We start from the raw sequence: 20001 nt of genomic DNA on the forward strand, positions 1-20001 counted from the left end.
AGTACCTTATTTACAGTAATGCTTGTTGTGTTCCACAATGATCACATTTGGTGATGGAAGCATCACAGCATCCTTCTTTACTAGACATAGAGCAAATATAAGTGTCAGGCAAAGGCTCATGGGGCAAGCAGCAGACTGAATCACTCTAAGCTGCTCTCTTCCATTCTGCTGCTGCTGCTGTTGACGCCCACTACAACACACTCGCCACCGGGGAGGAAGAAAACACACACAATGAGCTTTTTTCCCCCCTCTTGGACACACACTTTGTCGTGGAATCAGAGAGAATGAACACACTGTGAGCACTCTTTGTCAGTTCGATGTCGGTTGTGGGCCAAACGGTCACAAATGTCATGAATACGCAACAAACCGTTGGAGTCAAGAAAGCAGCGTTCCCTCAACGGGATTATGGTCTTTTCCCTGTCAAGACGTGTCCCAGTCCAAATGATTCCCCGTCAAGCATTCACCTACAAATATGGCATCAGGCTACTATGACTTCTGGTGGCGGGGAAACGACCGTATATACCCTGTCGCTACGCAATACGTACCCGGAAGGCAATCGGCTCAACTGGGTTCAACGCATATGCAGAACGCGTCTACATCCGGTCAGCCTATTTTTCGGCAGTCACATGTTTCAACTTGCTCCACTGGCATTTTTCTGCTCCGTAACAAAAAGGAAAACCCACAAACCCTCATCAGGTGACCCAGAAACATCCAAAGAAGGCAGAAAATGGCACTTTTCGGAGCGGTGGATTTTTGCTGATGGTGGTAATTACGCCCGTGTCGTTGTTTCAACTTGGTCCGCTGGCATTTTTCTGCATCGGAACGGAAAGGAAAACCCCAAAACCCTCATCAGAGGACCTGGAAACATCCAAAGAAGGCAGAAAATGTCACTTTTTGGAGCGGTCAATTTTTGTCGATGGTGGCCATTGTGCCCATGTTGCTGTTTCGCTGGTGCTTTTCTGCGCCGGAACAAAAAGGAAAACCATCTACATACGGCAGAAAATGGCACTTTTTTGGGCGGTCGATTTTTGCAGACGGTGGTAATTATGCTTCTGTCACTGTTTCAACTTGGTCCGCCCGCATTTTTCTGCACCGTAACGAAAAGGACAACCCCCAAACCCTCACCAGGGGACCTGGAAACACCCAAAGAAGGCAGAAAATGGCATTTTTTGGAGCGGTCGATTTTTGCCCAGAGTGGTAATGGGCAGCCATTATGTGTGTGTCGCTGTTTCAACGTGCTCCGCTGGTACTTTTCTGCGCTGGATCAAAAAGGAAAACCTTCTACATACGGCAGAAAATGGCACTTTTCTGGGCGGTCGATTTTTCCAATGGTGGTAATTCCGCTTGTGTCACTGTTTCCACTTGGTCCGCCCACATTTTTCTGCACTGTAACGAAAAGGAAAACCCCCAAACCCTCACCAGGGGACCCGGAAACACCCAAAGAAGGCAGAAAATGGCATTTTTCGGAGCGGTCGATTTTTGACGACGGTGGTAATGGGGGACCATTACAGTTGTTGCAAAATTGCGCTTTTTCCACCGGCTGAAACGTCATTCTTCCAGCCCAGGAGGTAGACCAAACCCCCTAGACATTCATCCCTGGTCTCGGCAGGAGCCAAAGAAGGCAAAAAAAACGCCACTTTTCTTTTCTTTTTTTTCAGGTCCACTGCTGTTTTATGCTTTTTTCCAACAGCTGAGATGCCATTCTCCTCTTGAACTAATGTAGAAATGTATGCACCTTACTTTATGAATAATTATATCTTTAAGCATGTAAGGTACGTTTTTATATGCCTCGGAGCAAGGCAGCTAGCTCCTGGTTATATAAAATGTGAAATCAGCCTCCAGTGTCAGGTGCTTTGGATAATAACAATGTGTGTACGACAAAGCACAAAGTCACATTCATTCAGCCATCTTTGCTTCCATTGCAGCCTAATGAGCAGCACGTTGTCCAAGGATGGCCTTCCTTCCAAAGAGCACTTAGGAGGAGGAGGAAGAGAGAAGGTAATATGATGGAAATAAGTGTGACAGACTTAACGATCGTCTGCGACCGTGCTAACGCCTGCTCTGACCTTCCGTGTCAATCTGGAGGGCGGCCATTGGCGGCCATTACTGTTGTGGCTGCACAGCTTATCGGCGCCACAAACAGCTTTCATCATTACTCTCTCTCTCTCTCACACACACACACACACACACACACACACACACACACACACACATACACAAACCTGTGCAGACAAAGCGGAGGTGTCCGACCGCTCAGCGCCGGCGGGAGGTGAATAACAATAAACAATCAGGAAAGAGAAAGTCAGCGAGCGTGGAACGTTGTGGAGCTGTGCGTCATTATGAAAGCCAAATAGCTGCGGTCATCTGGAGTTGTGTACTCCTGATGGAATATTACACAAGACAACGGTTTGGTGAACGCCACGCACTCTGTCGTAGTGTACAATCTTTTTAAACAGAACTTTTATTTTTACATCTTTACTCATATTTTTCACCCAACTATTTCAACTTTCCTGTAATTTTTTTTCAAGAAATTTTCACTCCCATATTTTGACATAATTTTCATAATGTTATAATTTTTGCAACCTAACCCCCTCCTCCCAATTTTCAAAATCTAATATTTAATTTAATATTTCAACTTTATGATGCAAAAATTACATTATTGTTCTTGATAATATTTTATGTTTATTCTCTTAAAATTACTTTTTTTACTTAAAAAATTTTTCTCTTAATATTTTGGATTTATTCTCGTAAAATTGAAGTACTTTCTTTTCAATTGTATCTGCTTTTTACCCTCCAACTATTTTAACTTTCTTTTTGTAAATTTTATTCTCAGAATTATGTCTTATGCCCATAATATTTTGACATAAACTTTGCAACTTTATAAATTTCTTTATTCATTGTTTTGTTTCTCAAATTTTTTTAAAATATTTAATATTTAAACTTTATACAACTAACATGATTATAATATTACACGTTTGTTCTAAAAAAATCAACTTTTTTTTGTATATTTTCTTCTAATTTCCTTAATATTATGACTTCATTTCCATCGCATTATAACATTTTCTGTAACCCCTTTCTCATAGTAGTATGGATTTTAAAAAATCATTTGTATTATTACTATTTCAATATATTTAATTTTGACATTATTTTTCCTCATAATATTTTGACTTTATTCTCTAATTTTGTAAATAGTTATTTTTTTATTGTCCTAAAATTGGCTTCATTTTTGTAAAATGAAAGCTACCCCCCCCCCCCAACTATATCAACTTTTGTCTTGTAAATTTTCTTTTGTGAAAAAAAGTCAAACAGAAATAAAAGTTGGAGCAGATGGAACCACAAATATGGCGGCACTGAAATAAACACCTTTGTGACTTCAAGCATAGCTTTATTACATAGCCACATTTTCTCCAACACACATAAGATGAAAAGACAAAAACTGGGAGGGGAGGGGGGGGGGGGGTTGGTTTTGGGGTGGGGGGGCGGTGGGGGTGAATCCTACAGAGCAACGAGGAAGCCTCAGTTGGGATCAGTTGTCAGAGTCCGATCGAAGGCTTCATTTGCGTCGGCTACATGTTGTGTCCTCGGGAGGGGGGCGGGGTCGCGGGATGGGGGGGCTACCATGGTACAAAGTCCTATAAAATGTCTTGTACAAAAAGAAAGTGTTGTAGAAATCCTGCATGAATCCAAACAACAACTTATCCAGAGACCATTGAAGCGTTTACATTGAGGCTTTTCAACCAAAGCTTTGGCACGAGAAGAAAGACAAGATACAATGAAAGATGATTTCCGAAATATACACAGCAGTTCATCGTAAAACTTGTTTGGCAACAACTACTTTTCTCCTTCTTGGTTATTTTTTCTTCTCCAAATGATCCTAAAGAAACTAAGGAGGGGGGAGAGGAAGGGGTCATATAGGGGTCACACAGGGGCTTTTAGACATGAACAGAAAAACTACATCCTGTGTCACTATGTGTGTGTGTGTGTGAGTGTGTGTTGTGTGTTAGTCCACTTGTAGCGTTTCCAGCTGCCTTCAAAAAGTGAACTTCACAGTGAGGTGACACTGCTCAGCTTGCTTTATTTCCACAGGAAACATCTCTCTACAAATCCATAAAAAGGAATCCTTGGTGTGACCGCCAACCTCAGACAGCGATGAGGTCGGCCATGATGTCACCCTCGTTCCCCCTTTTGCTCTCCCCACATACTGAGGGGAGTTTTTTTTTTTTTTTTTGTGAAATTCATGCCATGGTTTCCTTTCCCGGGAGTCTCCTGTCATTGAACGTGTGCATGTTGATGACTTCCTCCGTCTTAACGATGACAGGCGGTTGAGGCTTCTGCTTAAGACGACGCTGGCACTTCAGAGACACGCGCAGCTCGTCCATCATGGCACTGCAGAACGATCGCTGCATAGAAATAAACAAACAAAGCAGGGTTGCAATGCTCACACCCACGGTAAACACACTTCGACACTACAGCGACTCCAACCGGATTGAATCAGTCGTGAAACTGCATGAACAACATTTAAAAATTTTTTTTTTTTACATCCAAGTAACTTATTTACAACTATGGACTATTTACAATTTTCACATTTTTTCCACAAGGAACTAATGAAGAACTATTGACTAAGGCACATACATTTAGAGTAGTTACTGAGGAACTAGTGAAGAACTAATGAGTAACTATGACACATACATTTAGAGTTGTTACTGAGGAACTAATGAAGAACTGATGAGTAACTAATGCACATACATTTAGAGTAGTTACTAAGGAACTAATGAAGAACTATTGACTAAGGCACATACTTTTAGAGTAGTTACTGAGAAACAAATGAAGAACTAATGAATAACTAATGCATATACATTTAGGGTAGTTACTGAGGAACCAATGAAGAACTAATGAGTGACTACTGACTAAGGCACATACATTTAGAGTAGTTACTGAGGAACCGATGATGAACTGATGAAGAACTATTGAGTAAAGTACATACATTTAGAGTAGTTACTGAGGAACTATGAAGAACTAATGGGTGACTAAGACATTTATATTTAGAGTAGTTACTGATGAAATAATGAAGCGCTAATGAGTAACTATTGACTAAGGCACATCCATTTAGAGTAGTTACTGAAGAACTGATGAGGAACTGATGAACTATTGCGTAAAGCACATCCATTTAGAGTGGTTACTGAGGAACTAATGAAGAACTAATGAGTAGTTAAGATACATATATTTAGAGTAGTTACTGATGAACTAATGAGTAACTAAGACACATACATTTAGAGTAGTTAGTGATGAACTAATGAGTAACTAAGACACATACATTTAGAGTAGTTACTGATGAACTAATGAGTAACTATTGACTAAGGCACATCCATTTAGAGTAGTTACTGAAGAACTGATGAGGAACTGATGAACTATTGCGTAAAGCACATCCATTTAGAGTGGTTACTGAGGAACTAATGAAGAACTAATGAGTAGTTAAGACACATATATTTAGAGTAGTTACTGATGAACTAATGAGTAACTAAGACACATACATTTAGAGTAGTTACTGATAAACTAATGAGTAACTAAAACACATCCATTTAGAGTAGTTACTGAGGAACCGATGATGAACTGATGAAGAACTATTGAGTAAAGTACATCCATTTAGAGTAGTTACTGAAGAACTAGTGAGTAACTAATACATATATATTTAGAATAGTTACTGATGAAATAATGATGAACTAATGAGTAACTATTGACTAAGGCACATCCATTTAGAGTAGTTACTGAAGAACTGATGAGGAACTGATGAAGAACTATTGCGTAAAGCACGTACATTAAGTGTGGTTACTGAGGAACTAATGAAGAACTAATGAGTAGTTAAGACACATATATTTAGAGTAGTTACTGATGAACTAATGAGTAACTAAGACACATACATTTAGAGTAGTTACTGATGAACTAATGAGTAACTAAGACACATACATTTAGAGTAGTTACTGATGAACTAATGAGTAACTAAGACACATACATTTAGAGTAGTTACTGATGAACGAATGAAGAACTAATGAGTAACCATTGACTAAGGTACATCCATGCAGAGTAGTTACTGAGGAACTAATGAATAACCTCAATACTTCTTATACCTAAAAGGTGAAGTAGGATTTCTATTATGAAGCATAAACGATGACATTTAAAAACAAAGCCTTTTATCCTCTTTAAAGGGGGGGGGGGGGGCGTGTTATGCAACCTAAACAATATGTCAGCCCTCTGTCCTTCCGAGCGTACAGTACAACCTTATCAAATGTTCATGGCTGCAACCTTGCCAAAACAAATTGCAATAAAAACACTTTCAGATGCTAAATCCCATTGAGTGTGTAGGAGTGTGACTTGTAGGAGGATTGGACGGCAGGTATTCTTTACCCATTTATTCATCCAATTTGACTGCTGCATGAATGATATAGTTTTGCCTTTTGTGAAAACGGAGGCGGGTGGAAAAAAAAGCACAAAATACTGTTGGTTTCATGTAAGAGGAAGGTGACAGAGAGAATAGAGGAGGCGGGAGGCAGTAAATTACAAACTAGCTTGGCAGCACGGATGTGGTGGCATTTGGAATTATCTGAACATGGTGACCCAGTCTCGTTGATGGTGATTAATGATAGCGGAGATGTGCTCGGCATCAGACGCAGAACGTAACAAAAACAGAAGCGAATCAACAGTGAGATGGCAGACAGGACGGAAAAATAACAAAAACAATGCATCTAGGCCATCTTTAAAGCAACAATGTCTGTATGCACTACAGAAAGCATGGACTTATTTGATCCTTCAAACAGTTAAAACAAAAATCAACGCCAAAAAATATTTGTTTGTTTGTTATTTGGCATGCTACTTCCTGTTTTTTTTTGGTTTATGTGTTATAATGTGATGAGACCATATCATGTTTAATTATGTGGGTATCTTAATGGCAAAAATGTAAATTAAGTGTTTCTGAAAAGTGAAAGATGAAGTCATGTTTGACTGTAATTTTAGATTCAAGTTATTCTATTCTATTCTGTTCAGAATAACTTACTGAATGGATTTGGATGAAATTTTCGGCAATTGTTGTATACAAGATATGGAAAAACTGATGAAATTTTGGGGGTGATCTGTATCACTGTCAGGAATGTTTTAAAGGTTTCTTTAACACAGCGAGATAGGACCATTTTCATCATTTGTGCATTCATTCATTCATTCCTTCATTTTCTACCGCTTTTTCCTCACTAGGGTCGCTGGGGTGCTGGAGCCTATCCCAGCTGTCTTTGGGCGAGAGGCGGGGTACACCCTGAACTGGTCCCCAGCCAATCACAGGGCACATAATGGACAGTTTGGAGTCGCCAATTAACGTAGCATGTTTTTGGAATGTGGAGTACCCGGAGAAAACCCACGCATGCACGGGGAGAACATGCAAATTCCACACAGAGATGGCCGAGGGTGGAATTGAACCCTGGTCTCCTAGATGTGAGGTCTGCGCGCTAACCACTCGACCGCCGTGCCACCATCATTTGTGCATATAACACCAAAAAAAAAGGGTCAGACCACTTGGAATAAAAAATCCAGGACAGGACAGATGAATATAAAATTGATCACAGACTAATCCAAAAAATGTAGGATTAAACTGATTCCTTTAACAAAATGTGAATTAGCATATTGAGTGTGCTTTTTAGTTAGCAGGCTTCTTCCTGGTTTGTGAATTTTTGAAAGCAAGGAATGATTAATTAATTAATTCATTTTCTACCACTTATCCTCATGAGGGTCGAGGGGGGTGCTGCAACCTATCCCAGCTGTCTTTGGGTGAGAGGCGGGGTACACCCTGGACTGGTGGCCAGCCAATCACAGGGCACATATAGGCAAACAACCATTCACACTCACATTCATACCTATGGACAATTTGGAGTGGCCAATTAACCTAGCATGTTTTTGGAATGTGGGAGGAAACCGGAGTACCCGGAGAAAATCCACGCATGCACGGGGAGAACATGAAAACTCCACATAGTGATGGAATTGAACTCGGGTCTCCAAGCTCTGAGGCCTGTGTGCTAACCACTCATCCGCCATGCATGAATGATTCGTTAACTCAAAAATGAATTCCTCTATCTTCACTTTCAGCCAGATTTGCGTCCATATTTAACTGGGTAAGTACCTTCTCCAGCTGGGCGTTCTGCTTCGATTTGTACAGAACCTCCCCCACGGCCACGAACACAGACAACACCAGTCCGGCGGCAAGTACAATGAAGATGCCTCCAATATTTTGCACCCCCAAAGCGCTGGCCTCTTTGCTCTCTTCCTCTGGACAGCCATTGCCCCTCCACCACTTCTCCTTCATCATGTGCAGCTTCCCTTCCTCCTGCAGCTGCAGAATGGCGATGGTGATCTTGTCCCTGTATGGAGACCCTGCCGGGGGACACACAAGCGCAGCAGTCGCCAACAGTTGTTTACAACATAATTGTTCAACAATCCCAAAGACAAAACATTTCAGATGTGGCATGGACCCCCTTGTTGCTAGGCAGACTTTGTGGGGCACAGAACAAAAATGTTCCTATACAAGTCACATTGGTATTCTGTTTCCTTCGGTTGGTTGAACACTTTTTAATGGTGATTAATTCATTTGATCCAGCCTTATTTCAAAAGTCGTCCCCATCAGTTCATCTTTCAAGGCACACTGAACAAATAATGTGTTATATAGACAAATATTAGACTCATTTTTCATCAGAAAAATAGTTACTTACTACCTTTTTCCATTCTTAAGTAATCAGCAGTAAACCCTAGGTAGGTTTCAGCAAAATATTAGTTTTCAACACAAAGAGAATTCTACATTTTAAGCATAATCTTCACTTTGACACACATTTAGCCATAGATATTTAATGTCTAAACAATGATGCTTTTCGTTTTTCAACAGAAAAGTCAACCAATGTGATAGTTGGACCTTGTGGAGGTTCCACTGGTGAAAACGTAGCTATTTATGTTGCTGTCATCATAGAACCTGACAGGTTACATATGGCTGCACGGGGGGGAGCCCTAATCCATTCTCACTCCATATTCCCATTAACATCGTGACTCAAAATGGCAAAAATTTAAATTAAGTGTTTCTGAAAAGTGAAAGATGAAGTCATGTGTAGCCAGGTGGATTGATATTGTGCTGCCCTCCATGTAGTACTGTTGCTTTAAGAGCAAGGCAGCGCTCGGGGGGAGGGGGAAATCTGGCGAGATCACCTAGTGGCGCGAACGCGAGAACAGGAAGTAAAGCCGACAAGCTAGCTAGCACCAGAGCTCGGGACAGTCTAGAGGAAAATCGCTGTAAACACTAATGTAAGTCGAAAAATTACTCAAAAATAAATATAATACATTGAAATTTCATGGATGGGGCAATATCTATCGGTGGATGACATTGTACGTTGACGATATGTTTACACAGAAAAGGTTGTGTGCTAACCGCAATATTGGCCAGGCGGAGGGACACGCTGAGCAGCAGTGCAGGTGAGTGTCACTAAAGTTTGGCGTGTTTTGTTATTGTGTGTGTTTATTATTATGTGACTTTGCAATTAACAAATATGTTGTTGAATAATGTTTAGAGGGGAGAGGTGATGTTACTTGCCAAGTGTGTAGCAGCTATCGTTCAACACACTGGAAGAAGTAAGTTAATCTGCCTGTAATGTACAATATTACAATGAATTGAAAATGTGACTGTGTAACATCGGAAAGTATGTGGCGAGGGAAAGTTTAATTTCATTTTTTTTGTATTTTTTGAAGCCATTACTGTTGTCTATTGTGTTTAATAATCTTTTCTATGTTTTCTGGAAGTGCGGGTTGTGGTTGTTGGTGCAAGTCAGGATACCCGGCACCTAGTAGGGCCAATATTCAGTGCTAGGGACAGAAGAAAGCAAATATCAGTATTCACCTTTGCCTGCCAATCAAAGTCTTATTGTCGTTAATACTGAACATTCCATATCCAATTGGGAATAAAGACCCACATAAAATTGTGTGCTTGGTCCAGTCCTTCCATTGACTTGGCCACACATGTTTGACTGTAATTTTAGCAAGTGACTTCCTGGTTCACATAGAATGACAAAATGGCCAGGTTTTACCGCCTTGCTGCACTTATGCTTTGCTTGTGATTTTGCCAGCGTTTATTGCTTGTTTCTGCTCAGAATAAATTGAAAAATACTGAATGGATTTTCAGCAAATTTTGTATATGGTATATGGAAAAAATAATGAAATTTTGGGGGTCACGCCACAAAAACTGTTCAGACTAATTGGATTGATAAATATAAAATGTATCACAGACTAATCCAAAAAATGTAGGATTAAACAGATTCCTTTAACAAAATTAGCATTAGTTTTAGCATATTTGAGTGTGCTTGTTAGTTAGCAGGCTTCTTCCTGGTTCATGAATTTTTGAAAGAGGATAACTCAAAAATAAATTCCTCTATCCTCACTTTCAACCAATTTTTCCAGCAATTCCTATAAAACACCACTAGATGACAGTATTGACCTAAAAGCGCCTGTAGTTAACTTTTTGTTAGTCTTAACATTCAAGAATGCTATCCGTACTTAAAATTGCTTCATGTTACTTCTTACTTCATGTTTGTTTTCAATGGAAAAGTCAACCAACGTGATTGTCAGACTTTGGAGGTTCCACTGGTGAAAATATGGCTATTTATGTTGCTGTCATCATAGAACCTGACAGGTTACATATGGCTGCACAGGGGTAGCCCTCCATTAGTCGCCACTAATCCTGATATTCACAGGGTGACTCCATTCTCACTCCATATTCCCATCAACAACACAAAGTTGGCAACAAAGTGGAATGAGCGGCTGTTTGCACACACTATCACACTTTGCAAATGGGGTGTATCAACAGTAAACAAAGGCCCAGCTGGATGTACGTGTAGCACATCTCAGATATACATATACTGTATACCTGAGATAGGGTTGTGTACATGGCGTGATGCGTGGTAAAAAGACAAACTGCTGGGAGGATGGCGATATTAGTAAAACAGAGGAAGCTGCTAAGGGGGGATCAAAGGAGGCGTTATCGCTGCAAAGTCTCTTTCCGACCGCTTCGACTGAATCATATCACTCACACACGCGTCTCAGAAGAAATTAATTCATTCGTATATATATCTTACTCCATGTCTATTTCCATTTTCAAAGTCAAAATGAACAAGGGAGTAAAATAAATAATTTCATTAAAAGCTTAAAAAAAGAATGCAATCATTTATTTTTCAGTCAGTTTCTGGTTGGATTTGCATATCATTCTATATATTTTTAATAGTGTTTTGGAGTCGGATGTCTTTTTTTCCAGTTTACTCTGTGTCATCCATCACTTCCTGTTATCATCCATCATCCTTGCATCTCACTGTCTCCATTTGCACACAGAAACGGCCTAGCGGGCAGATTAAGTGACACTGATTAAACCCAGGTGTATGGCAATGACTTTGCAAGTGTTAAAAAAAATGATGTTTATATTCACAATTATGTCACTTTTGTCACATACTACAAAACTAGAGGTGCTTATTATTGGCTTTGTTATCAAAATCACCATGTATCACGTCAAATCTTACAGACGCCTTCATTTAGGAGACTTTCGATGTGAGAGTGCACTGTTCCCTGGTTACTGATAATATTTAATATTTACCGTATTGGTGTGAGGACAATTTGTACAAGCATTGCACAATGTTACTCTAAACTGTAACATTAAACAAACACAACGTGAGATGTGTCCTGGCTGGTCACAGACCACTAAAAGACGTGGTCTGGCTGCCATGGCAACAACAGAGACTGTATTGTTATAAACAAAAGTGACTGAAATGAAAATGTCACATTGTATTGCCTTAAGGTCTCTCCTTCATGCATGTTTAAGTACATTTATCCCACACTTGCATGCTCACATGATCTCGCATATGCTTCATTTGAAGATTGGAGATCTCTCAAGTATCACAGTATCCTGATTGAAGCCCACCCTCTCAACTGAACCCATCATATTTCAAATGATAAATGATGGCCTAACAAAAGAGGCCTTGGATAAATGCTAATAGGATGAGTCCTTAGAGACAAGGATATGGAAAGCGGCAGCCACGGCAAATGGAAAAGAGCGGGCGGCTTGACGCCGTGTGCATTCGTAACTACCTTACAGATGTTCAAAAGCACGAGACATCCATCACTCCCACACTCGGGCGAGCTGCTCCTATGATCATGCTTTTGAGGTGATAGCTGTGGGTGATGCATATTGGAACAGGATTTGGGGAAACCCCTAAAAGTTTCAGGGTTCTTTCATTTTAATTGTTTGATTAATCTACTTGGTTAACTCGGTCAGTATTTAGTGTCTTAGTAGAACACCCTCTGAAGTATACAATTTGGAGTTCAACCACCATAAACTCGAGTTCAAGCTATTATGTGTGACTGTCCTCAAAACGTGAGTAATTTAATTGCTTTACATTTAATAACTAGTATGACAGTTACGAATTTTGAAGAATCTAACTCTTTCTTTGGGAGGTGCCAATCATGAGCTACAAGCTTGTCATTCATTCATTCATTCATTTTCTACCGCTTATTCTCACAAGGGTCGCGGGGGTGCTGGAGCCTATCCCAGCTGTCTTCGGGCGAGAGGCGGGATACACCCTGGACTGGTTGCCATCCAATCACAGGGCACATATAGACAACCAACCACTGGTTTTCACATTCATACCTATGGACAATTTCGAGTCATCAATTAACCTAGCATGTGTTTGGAATGTGGGAGGTAACCGTAGTACCCGGAGAAAACCCATGCATCACACATGCACGGGGAGAACATGCAAACTCCACATGGCAGAGGGTGGAATTGAACTTGGGTCTCCTAGCTGTGAGGCCTGTGTGCTAACCACTCGTCCACCGAGCCACAAGCCACAAGCTTGTCAATTCATTGGAAATTGCAGGAGGTCATGAATGAATGAATCGAACAGTCTGACTCACAAACACTAAAATCATCACACAGCAACTTAACACGCAAAAGGTAGGTAAGAAATATAAAACCAAAATACCATTAGGAGTTTAGACTTTTTAGAATTGAGAATACATGAAAGAATCATGAAAAATTAAAAAATAAACGGAAATTATTCAAAATGAAAGAAATGCCTCTCTTCGCAAACACAGTCAAGGACAAGGCCAATAGAATGGCAACAAAAATCACCAGTAGGCAAATTGTTGATATTAATTCAGCGCCAAGCATGTTGAATCGCCTGTAATGAGTCAAGTGATGTAAATAATATTGAGAAGGCAGCACTGATATGGAGCTTTGTGACCTCTGATTGGCTTTTGCAGGCTAAGTGGTTAGCATTTAGGCCGGCACAGTCAGGAGATCAGGAAGACCTGGGTTCGATTGTCTGTGAATGTGAGTGTGAATGGTTCTTTGTCTATATGTGCCCTGTCATTGGGTGGCTACCAGTCCAGGATGTACCTGGGATAGGCTCTAGCATACCTGCGACCCAAGTGAGGATAAGCAGCATTGAAAATGGTGGATGGGGCCGACCCAAAAAGGCCCACATAGTTCAGTGTTTAAATAATTTCAAATAATTATATTGTAAAGGATTGTTTTGCAGTTTCATACTGTTTTTCTTTGTTGGAAGAGGGAAAATAGCACTTTTGTTGGTAAAGGTTGCTGACCCCTGTTATACGGAAAATGTCATTAGTATTGTGTTACTGTGTTACTTTTGTAACGAGTTATTCCAAAAACTGTTGGAAAAACACATCAGAGAATTGGATGACACAGAATTGAGGTCGTCGAAATATGTGCGACAAGGACGCACAAAGTCGGAGGAAAAAAAATCCTTTCCTTTCAAGAGCGCTTCTGTATTAAGCGATTAAAAGAGACATTTTCTATCACAGGGGAAACATTTTAGGGGGCGTAATCAGCTTTATTCTGAAATACTGCGTAATGAACACCCTCAATAAGAGAACGAAATGAATTAGTGAGAAGTAATAACTCCTGCAGCAGACATCCTAATCAGTCGTTTTTATGCATTTATCAGTGTAGCACTTATCACGGAAATGAGGGTTTTGAAATATAGCGGGACGTATTTGATACACTGCTTCAATGGCGCGGATGAAAAGGAACTCGGAAAGGTCCTGATGTCCATCTCAAGGACGTCCGTATGAAGTCGCTAACGCCGCTCTGCGCCGGTGCGATACATCACGGAAGCCGCCTCGGCTTTTTTTTTTTTTTTTGTTACATCCGCAGCAATCATGGCATCTCTGCAGATCTATAACGACCTCGCACTCATCAGCACGAGCCGGCTCCAGATGTGGATGGCCGGAATTAATCATCCGTATTTTGATGGCCTTCATATCGCTTGGTGATGGATGCGGCCATTAACCCCCACACAAACGCCTCGGGCGCAGTGCTCCCGTTGGCCTCGTGGCGACCACTTTAACCTTTATGGCGAGTGGGACAGAAATCATCAGCAGCACTTTGGTCCAACACCCTCGGGATGCATCTACTCAGACTGCTTTGCATACAACACAACAGTCCCTCGTGTAAATGATGTGAGCGCTGCATTAAAAAAGTTTGATGTCATCTGCTTTTGAAATATCTCCTTTTTTTATTTATGTTTTGACAACAGCAAAAGTAGATTAGAAAGACAGACACGCCAGCAGTGGAATTGTCATCTGATTGTTTGGCGCTGAAGAGTTTTGTCGTCTGCACTTTAATGCCCCGGCTACAATTCAGATGGTGTCAAGAGAAAAGCAAGCGAGGGAACCGGGGTGGGTCTGGGGGGGCGGATGGCACTAAATTGACTTTGTAGCTGCGTTCGATGAGTCTTCCACTCACAGCGTTGCAGCTTTGTGACATGAAAGTAGGGTAAATCACACCATTAGGACGGTTTGCCAACATTAAGGCTTTGCTTCTTTACTGCTGAATAAATATGACGTGACGTACGCAAAGGAGCTTTATTTTGTACTTTTTTATCAAACCTTCTAAGCCGTCATCTTTTCAAAGTGATGATTAACTCAACAATTAACTGTTATCTTTTTCAAATAGTTTTAATGGGTTGGGAGAATCTGCTTTTGAATATTTTGAATGCCTATTTCAAAGCCACTCTTGTACAGTGGAGGCCCCAAACTGTCACCATCATAAACCCCATGGTAACTGTACGGGAAATGTCTTCCTAAGTAAAACTGAAATAAAGCAAAACTCAGTGGCAAAAGCACTTCAATTGTTCCATGAAATTGTATTCATTTATTCCCAACAGTCTACTGTCTTAATTTCATAGTGTGTATGTTGGATTCTTTTTTGTCCAATCACATTTCAGCTTCTACGTGTCGCCAAGTCAATGTCAACTGTGTAGGGCCTTCAGAATTAGTAGTGCTGGCCCACGTGACTTAAAGGGGAGCTGCACTTTTTGGGGGGGAATTTTGCCCATCATTCACAATGCTCATGCGAAACATGAACACATATTTCTTTCCCTTTTCTGTGCATTATAACGCGAGAAAACAAGTTAATATGAGGTAGCTTACAAAACTGTCTATTTTGACTATGAAAAAAAATTACCCTCTTAGAATGTTGTATGGTTTGATATACGTACACTGATAACGTGTAATAGTTATGTGGTATCTTGCTGTATTTCGATGATTTAAACTTATTTTCTCTGTGCACTGATACACATACTTATGCTAGTTCCGTCAATAAGACTTAAAATGTCTGCTCTCATTGGGATGGCTGTGTCTTCCAGCACAAGACTTGTGCTCCAGTCCTCAGGTCAAAAATGCTGATGGCAAACGAGCATTTTGTTGAGTTTTTGTAGCGAAATGGAGATCTAGGTATCCACTCTTCCGTCTGTGAATGACACTGAGACTAGCGATTAGCGACTCATCGTATTAGTCCGCCAGATAAAAACCTGAACAACCTGGTTAATATACAAGTCAGTTATGTAAATGCAACACTGTTGGCGTTTTTTTTTGTGAGGGCTTTAGTGTCAAAATAGGTATTCCCCATGACATTCCGTTGCTAGCTAACTATATATTAACTTATTTTCTTGGGAAATAAATATGTGTTCATGTTTCAGATAAGGTTGTGAAAGACAAGTACTGCACTTCATTTACTTTGCTTGCTTTTAAGACATGATAAATATTTCCGAATAGTACCAAAGTTGAGTACCGAGTTACTTACCCATTGGCGTTCCCACTCCGTAAGCTTTGGAGTCGATGAGGCCTCCGATCTGAGTGAGGTTGCAGTTGCGCTGGGTGACAAACTCAATGGTGGTCGACTCCATGAGGAAGGCATACTCTGATGTCAGGACACGCTGGATGCCCTCCTCCACGTTTTTCACCATCACTGACTGCCTCCTGCTGTTCATGAATTCCCACATCTTGTCATAGGTGGAGATCTTGGTCTTCTGAAAAGTATGTAAGGCACAGAACAGTTTACTCTTAAGTAACCTGAAAAGTATTTAGTTGGATGTTGTGCTAAGAAATGAGGCATGTAATTAATAAGAAGCTTAAGTTAAATATAGTGGATCCCATCCATTGATAATTATTCATATTAGTAAAGAATACACTATACACATATATGGCTTACATAGCATAGTACATACAGTACATACATATACATTGTGCATACCTGACACGTATGCTGAACTGGCATAACAACAGGACATCGGCATCCTGTGGATTCACTTCTACATTCTTCAAATTCTACCTTATTATTATGATGATATAGACGGCGCTTGGAGAAACGCCCCCTCTGACAGCTTGCCAAGTATCACCACTCACTGATTCAGAGTGAGGCGGGATGTAAGGGCAATTGACGCACTAACCTGACGATCAGACTAAAGGCTAGACCGTGACTACTCAGTCATGATTAGAATGCATTAGTGATGAGTACATTTTACAATTTAAAAGGTGCGTGACGCATATTTAGGGCTTGAACCTAGATTGTGCATTGTTAGCTAGTGAAAATGGTAATTTAGGAGAGTGGGTTATCCAGCTGAATATGTCAATTTTATTGAAAATGTTGATCCAAAATCGTCAACTTTCAGATTTTCGCCTTTTGCTAGTAGGCTTTGTATGGATATACTTTGTACGTACTGAACAACTTTGAATTCACTGCTCCAATTGATCGTAGTGACCCGGATATAAGTCATTTCCCATTAGAAACCATTTGAGCAGCCCAATATTTATTTTGGGTCTAGATCTTTATACATGAAAACCAACCGGTGGCAAGAAAGAAACTCCCCAAGCAAGTCAGAGCTTTTCCACCTGTCAATCACACACCAGTGTACATGGAGAAATGTAGTGGCAATATCCAGAGAACCCGCTTGAACAATGTGTCTCAAATGTTGGGCAACAAAGAGAGACAGTTATTTAATCAAATTAATCATGGCAGCTACTTAATTAATCATGATTAATTAGAATTAATAACCACGTCTGAAATATTTACCTAACGCTAATATTTGAATCAGCGTTTAATGGTGTTATTATGAGCAATGAGTTGCGTTCAAAGACACCATTCACATTTTCAGTGAATTGTCTTGAATTTCTGAGCACACTTAGCATTAAGAGTTAAAAACTGAGTGATAAGAATATCCTATTATTGTTTTTCTTTGCATTTCTATTTATCTAGACAACACATACACGCATAATAAAGACGTTTGGCGTGTCTGTGAATGCATCTCGCGGTCTGTGTTTGTATGTATGCATTGTATCAGTGATGACAAGCAAAGAGAGAACTAAACCAAATTAAAAAGTACATGTTATCGTTTTACTGTTAACAGCAGATAGCTGTCTTGTCAACGTCAAAATCAGAATAAATGTAAAGTAAAAAAAAAAAAAAAAAAAAAGATTAGCGCATACAATTTTTCTACCTTGAAAAAGGACATGGTCGCCCCATCCTCCACCACACCGTAGAGGATTTTGGTTTGCTTTGCGAGATCATCTGCAGAGTCGATGGGCGACTCCATCCTCTCCACTGTGAGAAAAGCAGCCAGGTTGGCCGTGTAGGAGGAAATGATGATGAGGGTGAAGAACCACCAGATTCCTCCCACTATTCGCGTCGACAGCGCCTTGGGCATGAGCTCTGAGCCTAAGGTGAGGGAGGCGGCAGGAGTTAAGCTGCGAAATGTATTCATCCCTGCAGCCGCTCATCTCGCATTCACTTGTCGAGCTCTATTTGCACCGCGTAACAAAACACAACAAGATAACATTTCTTGCTCCAAAAACAGTCAAACAGTCAAGAACTCTCTTGAGGTTTTTTTTTTTTTTCTTCAGTCGAGGCGGTTGTGGTGTTCGCTTCAAGATGAAATCACTTGAAAAAAAAAAATCTCTCAGAAAAGATAATTGTTGAATTTTGAACACACTTATTTTTCTCCCCGTCGCTGACACAAGTGAGTGCTTTGAATAATGCAGAAGAAAAAAACAGAACATGTCCCGGAGACAGGTTGTTTTCATGCATTCAAGCAGTGAGTGTGCGGAGGTGAAGGACTGTTCGGGCCAGAGAGGCATGTACCCAAGGTAACCTCACGTCCTGACTCCACACCCCACTGATCTCTAAGTGCTGGTGGGCCAAGCACAAACACAGAGAGGACACTGGGTATCATCAAATTAATACTCTAATACAAGGGAATCTTTTTTTTAAAAAATCAGATCCCGGTGGTCTTTCTCTCTGTGGCTACTGGCTTGGATCAAAACACCCCCAACCCTGAGAGACAGTGGGATACAGAGAGAACCGCAGGCTGAGGCAACTACCTTGCTGCATGAGAGCTCCGACTCCAAACCAGAAACTATTGAGCAGCGTAAAATTGTTTTCCACTACATCCGAGTCTGGGTTGCACGGGTGGGGGTTGTACCATTCGTAGGGGCTAAACCTGTGAACGAGAGCACAGAGACACATGTCAGTGACATTTGAAAACAAGCACACGGAGTAAATATATTAAATATATATAAGTATTAGGGCTGCTCTGAAATGAAAAAAAAATGTCTCAATAATTAAGTCATATTTTAGTATTACATATTATAATATAATATTCCTTTCTCCACATGTCCAAAAGGAGTAGGAAGAAGCAAAGCTTATTATTATATTTATTCACTTCCTGTATTTTTTAATACATGAAGAAGTGTAAGGTAGTGTAACCATATAGTCATGTAATGGTGATTTTCGATCATAAATACAACAATCAAAATGGCTTTAAATAATAATAGACACCAACATAACATAAAATGACGACTCTTCCTTGTATTGTGCAAACATCAACTCAGTGTATTGTATTATATTAAGTTCCTTACTCAGTCCGTTCCATAGTTTGATTCCACATAATGAAATGCTGTAGCTTTTTAATGTTGTTCTTGCATAAAAGTGTTTTGAGTTTAGTTTTTCCCTGGCATTGTCTTGAAATGAAGTATTGTAATAGGTTATTTTTTTTTTTTTAGCTTTAAGCATTGTTTAGTTGTTATTTTGAACATGAGAAAAATCCTAAAATCAATCAATCAATCAATAATACTGTATCCCTAAGAAAAAAAATAACAAAAAAGTGCAAACAAATGTAATATAAATCATATTTTTTAAATCTTAAAATAAAATAAATAAATAATCCAGACATAAATAAATATGATTTTAAATACTATAAATAATCTAAAAGAAAAAGAGACAGGAAGCACAACTGGATGTTGCAGAGATGAGGATGCTGAGGTTCTCATTGGGAGTGACCAGGATGGATAGGATCAGGAAGGAGTACATCAGAGGGACATTACATGTTAGAAGCCTTGGAGATAAAGTCAGTTATCGGCCGGACTGAGATGGTTGGGACATGTCCAGAAGAGAGATAGTGAATATATTGGTAGAAGGATGCTGCCAGGTAGGAGGCGTAGAGGAAGACCAAAGAGGAGGTTTATGAATGTAGTGAAGGAGGACATGAGGGTAGTCGGTGTGAGAGAGACAGATGCAGAAGATGATCGATTTGCTGTGGCGACCCGTGAAGGGAAAGCCCAAAGAAAAAGACGAAGAAATAATCATAT

The 20001-nt window shown here is 40.2% G+C and overlaps 1 protein-coding gene and 1 long non-coding RNA gene across 6 annotated transcripts in view; one reads left to right on the top strand and one right to left on the bottom strand.

Annotated features, from left to right (window-relative positions):
- Positions 1-3377: 3377 nt before the first annotated feature.
- The window catches only part of LOC131106727 (glutamate receptor ionotropic, kainate 2-like), a 78931-nt gene continuing 62307 nt past the window's right edge, over positions 3378-20001 (bottom strand). For both annotated transcript variants that reach the window (XM_058056088.1, XM_058056087.1), the window contains exons 12-16: positions 18736-18854; positions 17856-18073; positions 16163-16388; positions 8159-8409; positions 3378-4400 (exon numbers count right to left, since the gene is read on the bottom strand). In XM_058056088.1, the coding sequence (XP_057912071.1) occupies positions 4236-4400; positions 8159-8409; positions 16163-16388; positions 17856-18073; positions 18736-18854 (979 nt within the window). In that variant the 3' untranslated portion in view covers positions 3378-4235. The remainder of the gene's footprint in view (positions 4401-8158; positions 8410-16162; positions 16389-17855; positions 18074-18735; positions 18855-20001) is intronic.
- Positions 9222-20001, top strand: part of LOC131106728 (uncharacterized) — a 42264-nt gene continuing 31484 nt past the window's right edge. For all 4 annotated transcript variants that reach the window (XR_009120127.1, XR_009120126.1, XR_009120125.1 and 1 more), the window contains exons 1-3: positions 9222-9324; positions 9431-9492; positions 9588-9648. This is a non-coding gene — a long non-coding RNA (uncharacterized LOC131106728). The remainder of the gene's footprint in view (positions 9325-9430; positions 9493-9587; positions 9649-20001) is intronic.

Source organism: Doryrhamphus excisus, chromosome 19 (assembly GCF_030265055.1).
Source record: "Doryrhamphus excisus isolate RoL2022-K1 chromosome 19, RoL_Dexc_1.0, whole genome shotgun sequence".
NCBI classification, from domain to species: Eukaryota; Metazoa; Chordata; class Actinopteri; order Syngnathiformes; family Syngnathidae; genus Doryrhamphus; species Doryrhamphus excisus.